Consider the following 18,333-nt stretch of genomic DNA (forward strand, 5'->3'; position numbering starts at 1 on the left):
AAAGAGTGGATCAATAATTGCGCATCAAATTAATATTTTAAGTGTAGGTAGTTTAAATAATTTGCCTCTTATAATATCCTCATTTATCACATGCCCCTTAATTTCTTTGGCACCTCAGTGGCGTGGTTGGTATGGTCTTTACCTGCCACCTCGTAGGCCGCGAGTTCGATTCTCGATCATGCCACTGAGGGGTCAGAGATGTATATTTCTGGTGATGGAAGTTCACTCTCGACGTGGTCCCGTTGCTGAATAACCACTGGTTCCATGCAACGTTAAAACACCATACAAACCTTAATTTCTTTGCAATTTGAGTTGCAATGAGACTAAAGCTCTATTATATTTTATTGCTGAATGAGTTTTTCTAAGTCCTTAATATGGTTATTAAATATACACCAATTTTCAATTAACACAATGTTGCCCGACACCGTATGTCATGAGGTGCCGTTGAAAAGGAAGTTCTGAAAGTTTCAAAGAAAACTCGATTACTACTACTACTACTACTGTTGACAAATAAGTCTGGGTTACGCCTAAGAAACAGGTAAGTTGTGGGTCTTCCTTCCTACTCTTTGCGAATCTGCAACTTTTTATCCATTTGGTTGAAAATAAGTAAATTTCAAACTTAAATGTTTATGTAAACAGCAAAACCATAGGGAATTGTTGCCGAGGTTAGCATACTTAGCTAGTATTATTGATTTGTCCTCTTTGTGAATTTAGCCTAAGAGTGATGTCATTTTGTACCTAGGTATACTACTAGCTACTACCTAGTAGTTGAGGTGGATGATTTGTTAAAGAACATTTAGCCTGGAGAAGCCATGCCTGCCATATGGATAAGTATTTTATTGCAAGTTGTAAGTCTTCTGGAATAAAACTTGGTTTTAGATGCACAGCCGATTCGTTAGCTAGGACTACCTAGGTAATGAAAGTAGGTACCTAACCTAGCCGCCGAAACTTTGATATCATAAGCTCGAACAAATGGTTAGGTACTAGGTATTTCTAAGGGAAAACAAATGTAGAAGCATTAGCCAAGTAAAAAGTTGATACAAATGCTTTCTGACGGGCGGAAACCAGACCATGATGTGTTTTAAGGTTACTATGCTATAGGGTAAAACACCACGGCAGGCCAAACAGGCCACCTACAATCAACACTTGCCACCCTCCGAAAAAGTATATACATTATAACGCATCAGTCGCGACTTCTTGTTGGTGAGAAACGGAGCTAAAGACCTCTACTCTCCTTTCGAAGTAAGTATTTTCTCCAAAGTTAGAAATTAAGGCCAAATTTTAAGATTTAAACAGAGGGTACTGAAAAGGGTGGCCACAGCAGTGGAAATCTCACCAAAACGCTTTAGAAATTTTTACTTACAACTAAAAATGTTTCGAAGATTGACGCCATCTCAATGTTTACGGAGTCGCTTGTGTCAACAAACTTTCCATTTCCTGTGATAAATCCGCATACCACTTGTACCCACAGACGCTGGGGCACTTTTCATCACAACAATCGAAACACGGTTTCTCACCAGCAAACAAGTTAGGAGTAAACAACTGTTTTGGTAGAAGATGACGAGAGCGTGCTCTTAGCTAATTTTTTAAATAAATAGTAAAACATTAATATTTTACATATTTATGATGATTAATTTGAAAATATTCGTTATTGAAAAAGTAACTCGACTCTGACTCAAATTTAAGTAATTATTTTTCGGAATTAGAACGTTCTTTTAAGTTTGTATTATGACGTCACGACATCTTGACTTTCGTACCTATTGTAAATAATTGCTATACTCAACTGTCTTGCAGAACAGTTTACCAGTTATTCATGCAGATTGTTATCAGCTATTCATGTAATTGTTATAATCGTAATGTGCATATATGTCTTTATTATTTACTTTTTGGATATATGAAGATGTTTTACTGCCGTAGTGTGACGCAGTCGTTTTCGGTCCCTGGGCCTCTGTCTGTTTTCGCACCATAAGAAATTATGGGGCCGAATTTGCAATGACCAGAAAGTCGTTAAAAGAGGAAAGTTAGCATTGAGGGGCATATGTTTTGACTGAGAAAAATACAAATTTATTCAATAGCTAGCTTGTAAAAAATACTTGGTTATAAAAACTTGTTTGACAACTAAGCAGCATGTCTACTATGGGTTTCAGAGACAGTGCAAGCACATTTTTGGGCAATACCTATTTCTGTAACGAACACTCGTAACAGAACAAGATTTTGCTATAGTGCATTACACCCAGTGCCGTAATTTATAAGGGTATCGTGAATCACTAATCGTAAAGAATAACGACACTTGTCCTTGTACCAAGAGACAAAAACTCCATTATGCAGAAATGGATACGAACATGCGTATAAAGCTCCACCTACCCTCTCTCCCCCACCCCCCCTCCACCGCCACCCCTTTTCTTCTTCGTTCCTCCGCCTTCCTTTCTCTCTGCTCTCTCTCTGGCTCTCTCTCTCTCTCTCTCGTCTCTCTCTCTCTCTCTCTCTCTCTCTCTCTCTCTCTCTCTCTCTCTGTTGCCATTCGGTATGTGTTGACCCTCCAAACTGGGTATAAGACTACACACAAAATGTTGAAATTGGTGAAATTAGGCTATGTATTGGAAGTATATATACATAAATATTAAAGCAATTTTATCATTATTGCATTACTATGACAACTAGAATTCATGGAAACAGTTTATAATAATGGAACGGCGTATGTGTGAAGCCTCCACTAATGTGGCAACGATGATTTTGCCATTCTTAGCATGCAAACATTAAAGCATGCAAACATTAAAGGTTACATTTATTTCTGGCATACGATTATTAAAGAAATTCAAGATACTAATATAGACTGAAATCAATGAAAAGTGCTAGCAAAAACAAAAAAGCAAAAAAAAACAAAACATATGTATATAATTCACTTTTCCGTAGTCGTTCCTCTATGCACTTTTCCGTAGTCGTTCCTTTATGGTTTTCGGCCGCCAGATGTACGAAAACGTTAGAAACATTTGATTGTATCTACTTTAGAAATCTCTGTAATTTTTCGGGGTAATTTGGTTGCAAAAAAGGGATAATGTACATGAATTAAATTAAAATTTTTAAATAACAAAGTAAATTTAAACTAAATAACGAGTAAAGTAAACAATTTAGGGAATAAAACTTTGCAGTTCGTCGTCTGCTGTTCGTAACTGTGTTTGTGGCGCGCGGGCTTAGAAACTAGGAACAGCAACGGGTTTAAAGTGCAATGTGGAGTGAACTGAGACCAAAATGTGTATAATAACAATCAAATAAGCACTGTGGAGTTTCAGTTGTGATGGCAGTAAGGATAAAAACCACCGATTACAAGGTAAGAATGAATTCAGTTCAAACCATAACCCCGGGAATAACAAGTTTCATACTTTCACTAATATAGGCAACAAAATGTTGTTTTATTGTGCTGATTACAACTGCAATCTCGAGTAAGATCAATAAACGTTACATATATACGCTAACATTGTTTAAATGAGTGCTGGGAAGGCTGGGGAAAGATGGTGGCCGTCACTGATCAAAACCTTCCATGCAAAATGTAGCCGCCATATTGGATTTCAAAACTGCCTTGAAAACATATTTTACGAAGAGCTCACATGCTTATTTTAGTTTGTATGGGCTTTCATATATCACATTATGTTGACGAAACTTCAATCTTTTAAATGGTATGCTTAGAGTTGCAATTGTATTCTTGTTTCACCAATTAGATATCGAGTGAATAAGACCCGTCCACTGTGATGAGGGTTGGCCTGCCGTGGTGTTTTACCCTAGCTACCTATGTAGTTTGTATGGTAGTATGATTATTATTAATATTTAATATTCAAAATAATTGAATGACTGCATTGTTTGTGCTTTTAAAGCAAATTGCTGGTTTACCTTAGCTATAGCATAGGTAGTCAGTTAACAGATATAGTAGGTAGATATGCTGTGATTTTCCCATATTTTAATGTTTGAATGTTTCTGGGGTAGAATGCTGATCACCCCCCTCACTACTACTGGATGACTAATCCCATCAAACATAACTTAGGTTACAGGAAATGTAATTATACTAGAACAGTGGCTGGGGCTTCACTCCCCCAGCCCACCCCACCTAACCTAAGCTAGGGCACTGTGTAAATTGAAATTGTCAAGGTTGTGACCTAATCCAATCACAACTAACCTACCTCACCCAGCATGGGACGCTGGGTCCTTACCTAGTGCTTAGTGCCAGATACTTTTTAAAATATGTACCTACCTATTCGATGAATAATGAATCTTGCCCAAATCAGAAGTAGAAAATATGCAATAGTGATCCCCCATTATTGTTACTAAAGTGAATGTCAGAAATGTTCAGAACACACTATATAAAAAAAATTCCAAATTAGATAAAATAATCCAAGAACAAAGAGTTGCACATCTTCACCAAAAGAGCCATGAGTAAGAACAAAGCTGGTTTTACCAAAATCACGTTTAATTTGTGAAACTTAGAACTAAAGGATCAGTCATGTTCATATATATGTACCCACATTCTAGATGAAAATAATAAAAAAAAAAAAAACACTTAAACTAACAATCTTTAGTCACTGTACATTGGAATGAAAAAAAATCCAACTTAGTTGCCTGCTTGCAGCTTGCAAGGTTGTTGAAACATAAAAGAAAGAACTAAAAGAAGTCCAAGTGAGCAACAAAATTCATTGGTAAATATGATAAATTTTAGTATGCATTACGTATCGGTGACGCATAAGTAATTACTTAGCTTAGAAACTCCAATATCAAGAGATGGTATTGAAGTAAAACAATACCATTTTTCCATTCAGAGTATAGGCTAGGGTAAGTGAATAATGGGTTTTGTATACTATACAGTACTGATAAAAATAAAGGCTTGCAGCATTTTCAAAGTGGAGTACATGAGACATGCAGTTTATTAAATAAAACTGTTTTCTGTTGCTTAACTATAACTTTTTTGCCACATTTTAATTTCTTAATGGATAATTTTTTTATCAAGCCGAGAGAGTATATCATTTGCTCGGCTAAATGAATTTTTATTGATTTTGTCTGAGCAAGAGTGGTGAAGATGAGAGAATTATTTGGACTTACAAAGCCTCTAGTACTTTCACCAGTATTCCTAAAAGATTTATATTACTATTATATATCTAAATGTTCAACTCTGGTACTGTTCACATAACAGCTATTTAAAAGTACTAGTGTGGCCGTAAGTGGAGGTAGCTGAATTGATAAATATTGACATACAGTACATAAGGCATAGTATATGATAACAAACCTATGATCAGTAATGCAGTACCAACTAGATATATGCCAATATGTGACATGTATCACATTATCATAAAACCATTTGGAAAATGAAGGCTTGCAGCCCCTGTGACTCATTCATAGAGGTGGTCTCTATGGGTACGTACGTATTAGTTTTCCTCCACAGGTAATTGATGAGCCTCCTGATAGACCAGACTTCCTCCAGTAATGTGACCAGAGTTTTTTTCAAGCCCTTAAGCCAAAGTAGACCGTGACTGTATCTCATTGTCCTGTAAAAGACAACACTCGCGCCTCTTCTGCCCCCATTGAACTTTTAGAAACTGCCCATTTTTGTTTAAGAGTTTATATCCATTATTTTCTTTTATGTTTGATTACACAAGTTATTGTCATTTGTTAAAAGGTATTTTGTTAATGTTAGAAGGTATTTTGTTGATGTAGCCTGAGATGGTTACCTACATTTGTAATTACGTACTATATGTAAATTTCAGGTGTGAAATATTTTGTAAGCTATGGCTACCTTAGAAGACAGGATCCTTGGAGAAAAACTACAATACTATTGCAGTAGCTCTGAGGATGAAGATGATGACAATGATGAAAATGAAAATAATGTGGCCAAAGAAAGTAATGAAGGACCAGTTCCACCACCTGCAAGCCAAAATTGGGAAGGGTACTCAACTAATGTAAGTGTATATGCTGCCTTTGAATGTCACTATTATTCACTTGTATTTTGAGCGGAATATATTAGGTTTCATATTTTTTTTAAATATTTTAATGCCAATTAGATAATAAAATAAGGAAATATATGTAATGTAATGCTTTGAATTTTCTATAGATTTTAAGTATTAACTGCATATGCCATCATAACTACATTGCATGTTTGAAAATAAATTTTTCGGTGATTTGAAGTATTTTTTTAAATTTTTATTTGATTCTTATAAAGTGGACATTTTTATTGTAGTGTCTTACCGAACAATTATAGAGCCGTGATTTCCACGAGCGGCAGGATACTAAATTCAAATTTAGCGCGTCGGCGTCGCCAACACTGGTGGGGATGACGTCATCTCCCTCCACTCGCGGGAGAACCAGGTACAACTGCCCAGGTGAATCCAATTCTTTTCCTGCCGGCGTCCGGTGAACATCGGTGGTCGGTGCGGTTGGATGACTTTGCTTCGCTTTTTTCTTGTGGATTTGATCTTCGGAATTGGTGAAGTACTCTTTTTTTGGCGTTGTTGTTATTTTGCTTTTTATTTAGGCGTTGCCATGTCGGATTCTAGTCCGTCGGGAGTTAGGTTTTGCATCTCAGGATGTAAAACTAGATTATCCAAGTTAGAGTATGATTCTCACACTAAATGTGTTAAGTGTAGGGGACAGGTTTGTTCAGCAGATCGAACATGTAACGAGTGTAGTGATTGGACTGATTCTCAATGGAAGTTTTTTAGTTCATACTCGGAGAAATTAGCTAAAGACAGAATTAGAAAAGCAGCGCTTAGGGAAAGTAGACTTAGCTCTGCTTCGTCTTGCGATGCATCTGTTCCTTCTGTTTCTCCTCAAATTGTTATGTCTCCTTTAACTACACCTCCTATTCCTCCTACTAATCCCACTTCTCCGGCTTCCCGTGTAGTTTCTTCCGACACCATTGCCAGTCTGGAATCGAGGTTAGATCAGAAATTTTCGGTACTAGCGAATACGGTTTTGCAACTTGGTAATTCAGTTAAGACGTTTTTGGAGAAAGCGGTTCAGGTAAGAGTGTAGTTGAGGGTGCGTCTGTCTGTCCTGACACGTCTCCTAGACAAAGGTCACTGTCCAGCTCCCCCGCACCGGGGAGAAGGCATACCGGAAGTCCAAGGGAGTCGATCGGGATTTGCCCACAGACAGGCGCCTCTCTTGTTGAGCCTGTTGCGCCTCAACAGGGCTCGGTTAAGCGTTGGAAAGGTGTTGCGGTCAGACGCCTTTCAAATGATTCAAGCGATTCGTCTCCGGTCGCACGGCGCTCTTGGCGAGATTTCGCCGTTTCGCGTCCCTTGAAGAGGCGTTCAGGCGCAGATTCTTCGCCTCCTCCAGTCAAGCGGTATAAGGAGCCTGAGAGTAGGGTTGCGCCTCGGCCGTTAGCGGCTCGTTCGTCGCCTCAATCTGTGCCTTTTTCGGCTCCATCTACTAGTAGAGATTGTGGTTTTAGCGCTGTAGCTAGCAGTTCTAAGGGTGTTTCTTTAGGCGCTTTTTCGTCTGTTGCGCCTGTTTCGCCTCGAATTTCGGCGGCTCCGAGCGAGGCGCAAGTAGTTTTTCCGCCTCCTGCTGAACATTTAGGCTCTTCCAAGCCTACGTTAACTGTTTTTGATTCGTCTCTGGCGCCTTTGCACAAGCAGTTAGAGATGTTAACCAACTGGATGAATGAGTCCAAGGGTGGTTCAAAACCTTCAGATCAGGTTGTAGTTCCGTCTACTTCTTCGGCGGTATCGGAGAATGAAGAAGAAGTAGAGGAGGAGGATTCACATCACCTCTCGTGTTATTCACGTCTCCTTAGATTTCTTCTGGTATCTTATCCAGATTATTTTGAGAAAGCGGCTCCGCGCTCCCCAACTTCGACTTTTTTGATGAGGAGGAAAACTTCAGACCCTCTCCTCCCAAAACTTGTTCTATCTAAAGCGGTTAGACATTCATTGAAAGAGACGGAGAAATGGATGTCTATGAAAAGAGACTTAGGGAAGGCTCTTTTTGCTTACCCTCCCTCTAAGTTGCTTCGTAAGAGGTATAGGTTTTATGTAACGGGGGAAGCTCCTTCTCTGGGAGTTTCTGCCTCCTCCCAGGGAGACTTCTCCAGTTTAATCGACTCCTCTAGAAGATCTGCTTTCGCTGCAGCGAAAGTTTTCTTTACAGCGCCTGAGTTGGACCACGTTGTAAAGAATCAATTTAAACTTTTGGAAGTCTTTAGCTTCCTTGATTGGACTATTGGCGCTTTAGCGGCCAAGATCGAAGACTGTCCTTCTCTTTCTCAGGAGTTAGCGGAGGATTGGATTGGTGTTCTGTCCTGTGCGGACAAATCCATTAGGGATGGATGTGATGAGTTAGCTTCGCTCATCGCCTTTGGTACCCTTAAGAAAAGGCAACTTTGGTGCTCCTTTGCTTCTAAAAGGGTTACGTCCCAACAGAAGTCTGCTCTCTTGTTTGCTCCTTTTGTGAAAGATAACCTCTTTCCAGACGATGTAGTGTTGTCAATTTCGTCTGCGCTAGATAAGAAATCTACTTCGGATTTACTGGCACAGTCTACTAAGAGACCTAAAGCTCCTGTGGAGACTGTTCCTTCGGTTTCTCCTCTGGCCCAAGCGCCTTTTCGAGGGAGAAAACCCAAGCGCTTCTTTCGGCCGAAGTCGAATTTGCGACCTCAGTCTAAGACCTCGGCCAAGGTTAACAAACCTTCCAAATGAAAGCTCGGTTCTTCATGCACCAGTGGGAGCCAGGCTGGCTCTGTTTTGGGAGGAATGGGAAAACAGAGGAGCAGAAGCCTGGGTAGTGCAAGTACTCAAGTTCGGCTATCGTATTCCTCTCGTTTCACCTCCCTCGCTCTCACCTGTGCCAATTCCATTCCAGGCATACTCTCCGGGCTCAGACAAATTTCTGGCGCTAGCCGCAGAAGTGGAAGCGCTTGTTCTCAAAGAAGCGATAGAACAGATAGAAGGGGATTTTCCTCCAGGCTTTTACAATCGCCTTTTTGTAGTTCCCAAGTCATCAGGGGGCTGGAGGCCGGTTTTGGATGTGAGCGCCCTGAACTTGCATGTCCAGAAAACAAAATTTCATATGGAGACCACTCGGTCGGTTCTGGAGTCCATCAGACAGGGGGATTGGATGGTCTCTCTGGACATGCAAGACGCTTATTTTCACATTCCGATACATCGCGAATCTCGGAAGTACCTGAGGTTCATGTTCGAAGGCAAGGTGTTTCAGTTTCGGGCGCTTTGCTTCGGACTAGCGACCGCTCCTCAAGTTTTCACCAGGGTTCTATCCCCGATAGGAAGCTGGCTGCACATATTAGGAGTAAGAACCTCCCTCTATCTGGACGATTGGCTTCTCCGGTCGGAATCAGAGAGTCGGTGCATGAAGGACCTTGGAACAACTCTGGATCTTGCCAGAAAGTTAGGAATTCTGGTCAACAAACAGAAGTCCCAGTTGGTTCCATCTCAGAGCATCCTTTATTTGGGGATGATTCTGAATGCTCAAGTTTTTCGGGCTTTTCTGTCCCCGAAGAGGGTCCAAGGCTGTCTGGAGACAGTTCAGGAGTTCTTGGACAAAAAGGTAAGTTCTGCCAATCAGTGGATGAGGCTCCTGGGCAAATTGACGTCAGTGGAGAAATTTGTGACGTTGGGAAGACTGCACATGAGATCTCTGCAGTTTTTCCTGAGAGCCTCTTGGTGCAGGAAGACACAACCAGACTCGATTACCTTTCCTGTCACAGATCAAATAAAAGAGGACCTAAGGTGGTGGCTCTCTCGAGCAAGGTTGGAAGAAGGGTTAGATTTACGACCCATCCTCCCGAACCTACAGTTCTTTTCCGACGCATCGGACACAGGTTGGGGAGCCCTACTGGGAAATCAACGGACTTCAGGAGCTTGGTCGGAGAAGGAGAAGAAGTTCCACATAAATGTAAAGGAACTGTTAGCAATTTTCTTGGGGCTCAGACAGTTTCGGAGCTTAGTAGAAGGTCGAGTAGTGGCAGTGCATTCCGACAACTCCACGGCTCTCTCGTACGTGCGGAAACAGGGGGGGACTCAGTCTTTCTCTCTGTACGAAGTAGCCAAGGATCTCCTCCTGTGGTCAAACGAAGCGAAGGTTCAGCTAGTCCCGAGATTTGTTCCGGGAAAGATGAACGTCCTGGCGGACGAGTTAAGTCGTCAACAGCAAGTGTTACCTCTGGATGGCTTTGGACAACAAGATTTGTCCAGAAACTTTGGCGCCTTTGGGGACGACCGTCAATAGACCTGTTTCGCGACATCAAGGCAACACCGTCTTCCTCTCTTTTGTTCTCCAGTCCCAGATCCTCTAGCTTGGTCGGTGGACGCAATGCTGTTGGATTGGTCGGGTCTGGAAGCTTATGCATTCCCTCCGTTCGTCTAATAAGAGAGGTGCTGAACAAGTTCATGTCGCACAGCAATGTAACGCTAACGTTAATCGCTCCCTTTTGGCCCAGGAAAGAGTGGTTCCCGGACCTTCTCCAGTTGTTAGTAGACTTCCCCAGACTTCTTCCTCCAGAGAAGTGGCTTCTCAAACAACCTCACTTCAAGAGGTTCCACCAAAACTTGTCCGCTCTAGCTCTGACAGGGTTCAGACTGTCCGGAATCTTGTCAGAGCGAAAGGATTTTCAAGAAGAGCTGCAGAAGCTATCGCTCGTTGTAGGAGAGAGTCTTCTAACAACTCTATCAAGGGAAGTGGAGAATCTTCAGAGAGTGGTGTAGAAGTGCTAAAGTCTCTACTTCTGCGACCTCTTTAACAGAAATAGCAGATTTTCTTCTATTTCTTAGGAACTCTAAGAAACTGGCTCCTTCGACGATCAGAGGATATAGAGCCATGCTCTCTTCGGTTTTTCGACATCGAGGTTTGGATATTTCCTCCAATTCAGATCTGTCGGACCTCATTAGGTCTTTCGAAACCACTAAGCTCCCGCAAGATACAGTGGCTTGGAACTTAGATGTGGTGCTTAAGTTCCTCATGGGGCCACCGTTTGAGCCTTTGAAGTCGGCTTCACTCAGGAACTTGACTAAGAAGGCACTCTTTCTTATTGCACTAGCTTCTGCTAAGCGTGTCAGCGAATTGCACGCTATAGACAAAAGAGTCGGTTTCTCTCAAGGCAATGCTGTATTTTCGGTATCTTTGACCTTTCTAGCCAAAAATGAGAATCCTTCTAATCCTTGGCCGAGGAGTTTTGTGGTAAGGAACTTATCTGATTTGGTTGGACATGAGGAGGAAGAAAGGCTCTTATGTCCAGTCAGGGCTATTAATCCTATCTGTTTGCCACTAAGGGTATTAGAGGACAATCTTCTAAGCTCTGGACCTCGGTTCAAAATCCCTCTCGTCCTCTTTCTAAGAATGCTATATCGTTCTTTATTAGAGAGCTTATCAGGGAAGCTCACTCGCAGTCCGAGAACGACAATCTTTCCGTTCTGAGAGTTAAAGCTCACGAGGTTAGAGCAGTGGCAACTTCTTTAGCATTCAGAAAGAATTTATCTTTAGCTTCGATTCTTCAGAGCACGTTCTGGAGATCGAATTCGGTTTTTGCGAGTCATTATCTCAAAGAGATAGAAACGGTTTTCGAGAATTGTAAAACGTTAGGTCCGGTGGCGGTTTCTGGCATGGTGTTGGGAGAAACGGCACAGGGGTCGTCACCTCTATGCTAACTTTTCACCTTGAATAGGTTGTCGAGTTCAAGGGAAGCTGGGGGTACTGAGTACCTGGGATACTCACCAGTCTGTTAGGTCAGATTTTACAATGGTTGGGTATATATGTTTTTAAATCTGGTGTTGGTGACAAATGTTTTGTATGATTGAATTTCTGGTCTTAGCCCAGGGCAAGGGCAATCTTTGTTGTTACTATCCTCCGTCAGTCAGCCTTGACTCGCTTGAACTACGGAAGGATTCCACTCCTGTAGAGGCTAACTTTGGGTCAAATTCCAATTCCTCTACAATAGTAAGAAGAGCACCGACCAGAGGCAGTAACAGTCTGCTGTAGCTCTCTTACAAGGTAAGGTACAACAGACACCTTGAGTGTTTACTGGTTATTTGCCAACTAAATGTTTAACCATTTAAAAAATACTAGTGGTTCCACTGAATCCCACCTTACCCATTAAATGTGTAATCAGCTCTATAATTGTTCGGTAAGACACTACAATAAAAATGAAATTTTCATTATTAAAATGAAGTTTTATTGTATACTTACCGAACAATTATGATTATACCCACCCTCCTCCCCTTAGGTGGACGGACGGGCAGAAAGAATTGGATTCACCTGGGCAGTTGTACCTGGTTCTCCCGCGAGTGGAGGGAGATGACGTCATCACCACCAGTGTTGGCGACGCCGACGCGCTAAATTTGAATTTAGTATCCTGCCGCTCGTGGAAATCACGGCTCTATAATTGTTCGGTAAGTATACAATAAAACTTCATTTTAATAATGAAAATTTCATTTTTTTTTTTTTATATGTCTTATAATCTACAGTATGTCTTCGGTAGTAGTCCAAAACCCTTGACTACCCTAGTATAGCTCAATCAAACCTATGAGTATTTTGCTGTCTGATTTAGGTTTTATTTTATTTATGTGTTTATTTATTTTACCTTATAATACTGTAAACTTTCATTTTGTACATGCAACTTCCCCGGCAGATATATACTTAGCTTATGTCTCTGACGTCCGACAGAAATTCGAATTTCGCGGCACACGCTGCAGGTAGGTCAGGTGATCTACCCCCCTGCCGCTGGGTGGCAGGAATAGGAACCGTTCCCGTTCTAGAACCAGATTTTCTCTGTCGCGGTAGTGTCAACATAGTTGTTGCTACCTCCTGACTTGATTTTCGTTTTTCATCGCCATCGATCTTCTGGGCTGTCTTTTGCAGGGAAGTACTGGGTCTTTGGTTCGGCATACGCTTTTATTAACTTTTTAATGAATTTGGCTTCGAAAATTTCGAAGAATATATGACGTGTAACTACCGAAATTTTCGGTAGACACTCACATAGTTTGCAAGAAAGGGAAATATTAATATTTATTCATTAATATGTGTAATAAGTGTTAGAATTGATTGAGGAAATATACTGACTTCCTACTTTAGGGAGTCAGTAAAGCATGTAACTAGATACGTTTCTTTTAAAAGTTTTTTAGAAACTCGTACTAACGAGCAATTAGAGTATTAACAGTACTAGTAGTGTTGCATCCTCATCACCTTCTTACTTCGCAGAAACTTCAAATTCATAATTGCAATTTGAAGACAAGGATTGTGGCTCAAAATGCGAGCTATTGAAAGGTAAGAAGTGATTACTAGTGTTCCCCATTGCAGTGGAGGGTGCGTCTGATCGGCTCTGTCTCGCTCCCAGGCCTAGACCTCTTTCAAGCTCCCAAGCCCAGGGGAGAAGGAATGTCGAAAGCCGTAAGGGTTCAGAGAATCCCCACCGGTCAGGCGTCCCCTCGGCAGGTTCTGTAGAGCGTCCCAGACTGCCAAGGATAGCCATTGAAAAGGCATCCTTAAAAAAGTGCGTCTCTTCATCTTACATCCGAAAAGACGAAGAATGTAGTATATGTTTTGATGATCTAGCGCGTTCTCTTAAAACTAAGAGAACACTGAGCAAGAGCCAGCCAGGAACTTAGGAAGCCGCGTTCCAGCAAGCTAGCGTGAGCCACGTTCCAACAGCCAGCAGCGAGCCGCGTTCCAGAAAACAGACTAGCGCGAGCTGCGGTCCTACAACCAAACGCGAGCCGCGTTCTAGAAAATTTTTTTTGGCTCAAGGCGCCTTCAAAGAGACGAAGCGCCAGCCTGGCGCAAATTGCAACAGAAAAACAGACGGCTAGAGCAAGGAGCCTTATAGTACAGTGGCAATCAGAACGATCCTTCCATTGAACGTTTCCGGGCAAGAGGCTCTTTCTAAAAGGGGTCTAGTAGGCGCTCGGAAACTATCAGGGCGCACGGGACCTTCCACACAAGCGAACGTTCCAGGAGCGAGTCTCCTTTCTAGCGTGCGGAACATTCCAGGCGCGCGGAACTATCCAGGCGCTAGGCGCAAGGAGCCAGGCGCCAGGATATTCCAAATCTTCTTAAGAGAGAGAGGTCAGTCGCGAGGCTCCTCTTTGAGTAATGCGGACACACTCCTTCATTCATGCTCTTCCCTCGTTATGAAGAGGCAAGCGCTTTGGGAGTTTTTCTTATAAGAATCTCATCGACGTTTGGGTATGATGGCGGATAGGAAATATCTACTTCCTTCCGTAAACCCTACAGACGAACAGGAATTCTGTCTCTTCCGCGATTTATGAGGAAATCACGAAGATTTAAAGAGTTCCTGGATTAACTTTCTTCCTTAAGGAGATATATATTAACGAAAAGAACGAAGACAGTAAAAATTTTTCCTTTATCTGCCTCGGCAGGGAAAGAAGGTAGTTGAGTATCTGCTGTATGAGAATACGATACGGCAAATCACACATACCGTAGTTACTTCTTTGTAGAGCAACTCAATTATCAGTATCCTTCCAGGAATTTCCTAGGAAGGACTACGCTTAAAGGGATTGTTAAGACAACACTACTTAGTTCTAGATTTATCGAAGTCTTGTTTCGCTTAAATATGCATTAATAAGAACTTCCTGAAGTTCGATAATTTTATAAGATTCCTTTATTTAATGGAGTAGCTGGCAACTCTGGAAGAGTAAGGCCAGACGGCTAACGGAGACTGCTATCGCGCCTTAGAGAGTCGAGACCAACGCAGTAACATGTAGGTGTCGGTCATGAGTGTTGGTTACATGTCTCTCTCCTGCGGGATGGAATAACTAACCGTGTCTCTCCCCTACAATCGCGGTTTTAGCCTCGGATTGAGGGGATAGTTAAGCAAACATAAATAAAATATTGTCTGCCTTTTGCTAAGAAGCTTTCAATAAGAAAGATATTACAACCTTTCAATGCTGTTTACCGTAGGTAACATTATTAAAGGATTCTAACGCAGCGGAACTCTATATTATATGATGCTCTCATGCTTACGAAGCATGGCTTATTAGAGTACATGCTTAGTGAGAAGATGAATGTAGTAGAAGAGAATTCACTTTAAGACTACGGTATGGTCAAGTCTTATGCGCATACCGAGGTTAACTACAGAATTCCTAGTATCCTTACAAAGGTTTCCTAGATTAATGCTGTTTACCACAATGTGACAGTATATAAAGGAGTCTAATACGGCAGAGCACGAAATAATATAATTCTCTCATCCTTTCGAGAAACGCACACAACCTTTTTAGAATCGGATATTGCTCAAGAGAAGATGGGTGAGTCGGATGGGAAACATTCTCTTAGTGCAGAAGTTGTTTCCCTGAATGGACTATACTACGTATATAAAAGTTTTTTCCTACTAAGAACGGAATTAACATGTGAAGGATGTCGGGTACCATAAGGGCACAGATGTTCTGGCACATACCTTAAAAGAACTAGAAGGAAGCGCCAGCCTGGCGCAAAGCGTCAGAAGCGCCAGCCTGGCGCAAATTGCGCCAGAAGCGCCAGCCGGCGCAATGCGCCAGAAGTACCATCCAAGATATTTTCTCGTTTTAGCGAGTTATTAACCTAAGAGTCCAGTAGTGGTTGGTTTGGTGTTTGCTTCTCACCTCGGTGGTTTGCTGGTGCGGGTTCGATTCTCGGCCATTCCATTGAGGAGTGAGAGATGTGGATTTTTGGTGATAGAAGTTCACTCTCGACGTGGTTCGGAAGTCACGTAAAACACCATGCCAAACAAACAAACAAACCAGTAGCCTCTCGGAGGCTCGGTAACGGCAAGATTCGTTCCTGATTTCGTTACCCATTTAATCGGAAAGGGGTCGCTTACAAGGAATGATGAAATGATTTTTTTTAATCACTTAGGCCAATTCCACGACTCTCTCATATCGCAAAGAGCATCGAGAATCTCTTTTTTCGCCCCTGTTCGCGTTAACAAAAGAGAACCTATTTGGGAACAGACACGGAACGTAACGATCCTTAAAGGTTCGATGCAAGATTTTGCATGTCCGTGAGAACCTTCTCGATCGAAGATAATAACTGTTAACGTATGTCTAACATTTATTGAAAAGAGTTTTGAGAACCTGCGGAAAGTCTTCATAGATCTCTTCGCAAGGTAGAAGACGAACAGGCTTCCTATAGACTGCTTCCTTTCCTCGAACCAAGAGAGGTAGCAATATACGACATCTTTAATTTAAAGAAGGGGAATAAACTTTGGTCTTTTTCCCCTAGTTTATAAATTCTTAACAGATATTAAGATAAATGGGCGTCAAAGGAAGAGAGGATGAATGCCTCATTTTGGCCTTAGAGAGGTTGGATTCACAGAAGTCACGTTCTTCTCACAGCATGTTTCGTAAGGCTTTTCCAAGAGTATCTGGATATTCTATCAGAATCTATTATAAATAGACCTGAAAAACCTCTCCACTCTGAGTCTTTCCACGTGCAGACTGACAGAAGTGGACATGAATGAGAGGATTTTTCAAGGTAAATGACAATAGTCATGGCTAAGACATAGAATTGCTGCAGATCGTGCTAGATGGAATGAGGAAACTGTCCTCTTACCGATACCATCTGTGAACCACATAGCGAGGTTTTTTCTTCACTTTCAGAGGGAAGAATCACCTATGTATATATCTGCTATCAAAGAACGCAGTAAAAGGCTATACTCTGTCTCTACAAGGGGAATTAGAGATAACAGAGGATTAAGATCTTCGGGATCTATACGATACCGCAATACGACAAGAGTAGGATATCATGTACTTCGAATGGAATTTTTTTTTGTGGCCACAGATTCCGTGTTCCGACAAAATGGAACTGCTCCTCATCAAACTTCTTTGAGGAAGTTTAGAAGGAATTCTTTGTTTCTCTTAGCCCTAAACGACCAAGAAGACAAGTGAATTTTTGTGCATTGGAATCTCGCATCAGATTCAATGGAGACTCGGCAATGGGTTCTTGCCAGCATAGTATGTCTGGCAAAAGAACTAAATCCCTCTATTCCTGACGCAACGCTTTCAGATAGAAGTTTAGTTGCCCAGGCAGGGTACTTACATTTTCATCTACAGAAGAAGAGATGGTTTAAACGTTTGCCTACAGAGTCTTCGGGGTGCGATGAGGGCTCAAAAATGCTTCCCAGAAGGTATTCAGAAGATACAATAGAGCTAGAAATCAGGGTTCCGCCCAATTTCAGCTCAGTCTCTCCTTCGACTTCCAGACTCCTTCCCTTCCTTCGGGCAAGGATAGGAAGATTCTGCAACGAGGAACCTCATCAACATGTAAGAAGAGATCTCGTTAGCAAAAGAAGTGTTCACGAAGGATCCTCCTCGGAGGAAGACTCTTCTCTCTCGTATTGTTAGATATCCTGTCGTCTACTGGGTGTAGCTGACTAAAATCACCTCCCCTTGCCAGGGGCCAAAAGCTCAAAGGGGAAGAATTTCTTCCACCCTTCTCCAGTCTCCTGATAAACTATGTGGTTGTTCAGGACTCTCGGACAATGTAGCGCCAGCCAAGCGCCAAATGCCAATACAGGCGAAAAACGCAGAGGCGGACAGTTCCAAGGAACTCTGTCATGGCCGGATACTGAGAATGAGCTGGCCTCCAACCTGGCGCAAATGCGCCAGAGGCGAACAAATCGGACAGATATAAGAGTGTCCGATGTGGACATCGCCAGACAGCCTAGAGACTCTTCCAAGCTCGAAGCTCCAGCAAGTGTGGAGGAGCCAAGCCAGGCGTGAGGCGCCAGCCAGGCTCTAGGAGCCAGCCAGGCTCTAGGAGCCAGCCAGGCTCTAGGAGCCAGCCAGGCTCTAGGAGCCAGCCAGGCTCTAGGAGCCAGCCAGGCTCTAGAAGCCAGCCAGGCGCCATCCAGGTGCCAGGCTCCTTCAAGGCTAGGCTCCAGTCAGGATTGAGGATCCATCCAGGCGCAAGGCTCCTTCCAGTAAAGAGAAACCTAAAGCTCTGTCATGTAAGAGGGCTAGTCCCCATTGATATGATACAGGTAGGCTCTGCCATGTAAGTGGGTCAGCCCCCATTGGCACGATCCGAGAAGGCTCTGTCGTGTAAGCGGGTTAGCCCCCATTGACATGATCCAGAAGGGTTTGTCAGTCATAGGTCCCTACCTCGCTGAAACTCTTGAGGCATGCAGACTCATAGACAGTAATCATGAAGTCTTCTGCCAAGCTCCAGGCACAAGGCGCCAGCCAGACGCAAGGCTCCAGCCAGGCGCGAGGCGCTAGCCAGGAGGGAGGAGCCAATCAGGCGCCAGCCAGCGCGAGGCGCCAGCCAGGCGCAGGCTCCAGCCAGGCTCTAGGCGCCATTCAGGCGCAAGGCTCCAGCCAGGCGCGAGGCGCTAGCCAGGCTCCAGGC

At 42.6% G+C, this 18,333-nt stretch overlaps 1 protein-coding gene across 3 annotated transcripts in view; it reads left to right on the plus strand.

Moving 5' to 3' along the window:
* Nucleotides 1-407: 407 nt before the first annotated feature.
* LOC135208837 (phosducin-like protein) overlaps nucleotides 408-18,333 on the plus strand; it is a 36,417-nt gene continuing 18,491 nt past the window's right edge. The window contains exons 1-2 of one of the 3 annotated variants that reach the window (XM_064241401.1): nucleotides 408-538; nucleotides 5,748-5,939. In XM_064241401.1, coding sequence (XP_064097471.1) covers nucleotides 5,769-5,939 — 171 coding nt within the window. In that variant the 5' untranslated portion in view covers nucleotides 408-538; nucleotides 5,748-5,768. Of the gene's footprint in view, nucleotides 666-5,747; nucleotides 5,940-18,333 lie in introns of all 3 variants that reach the window. The other 2 variants (XM_064241402.1, XM_064241403.1) reach the window with 2 other exon arrangements.

The sequence above is a fragment of the Macrobrachium nipponense genome, chromosome 35, assembly GCF_015104395.2.
Source record: "Macrobrachium nipponense isolate FS-2020 chromosome 35, ASM1510439v2, whole genome shotgun sequence".
Taxonomy (NCBI): Eukaryota; Metazoa; Arthropoda; class Malacostraca; order Decapoda; family Palaemonidae; genus Macrobrachium; species Macrobrachium nipponense.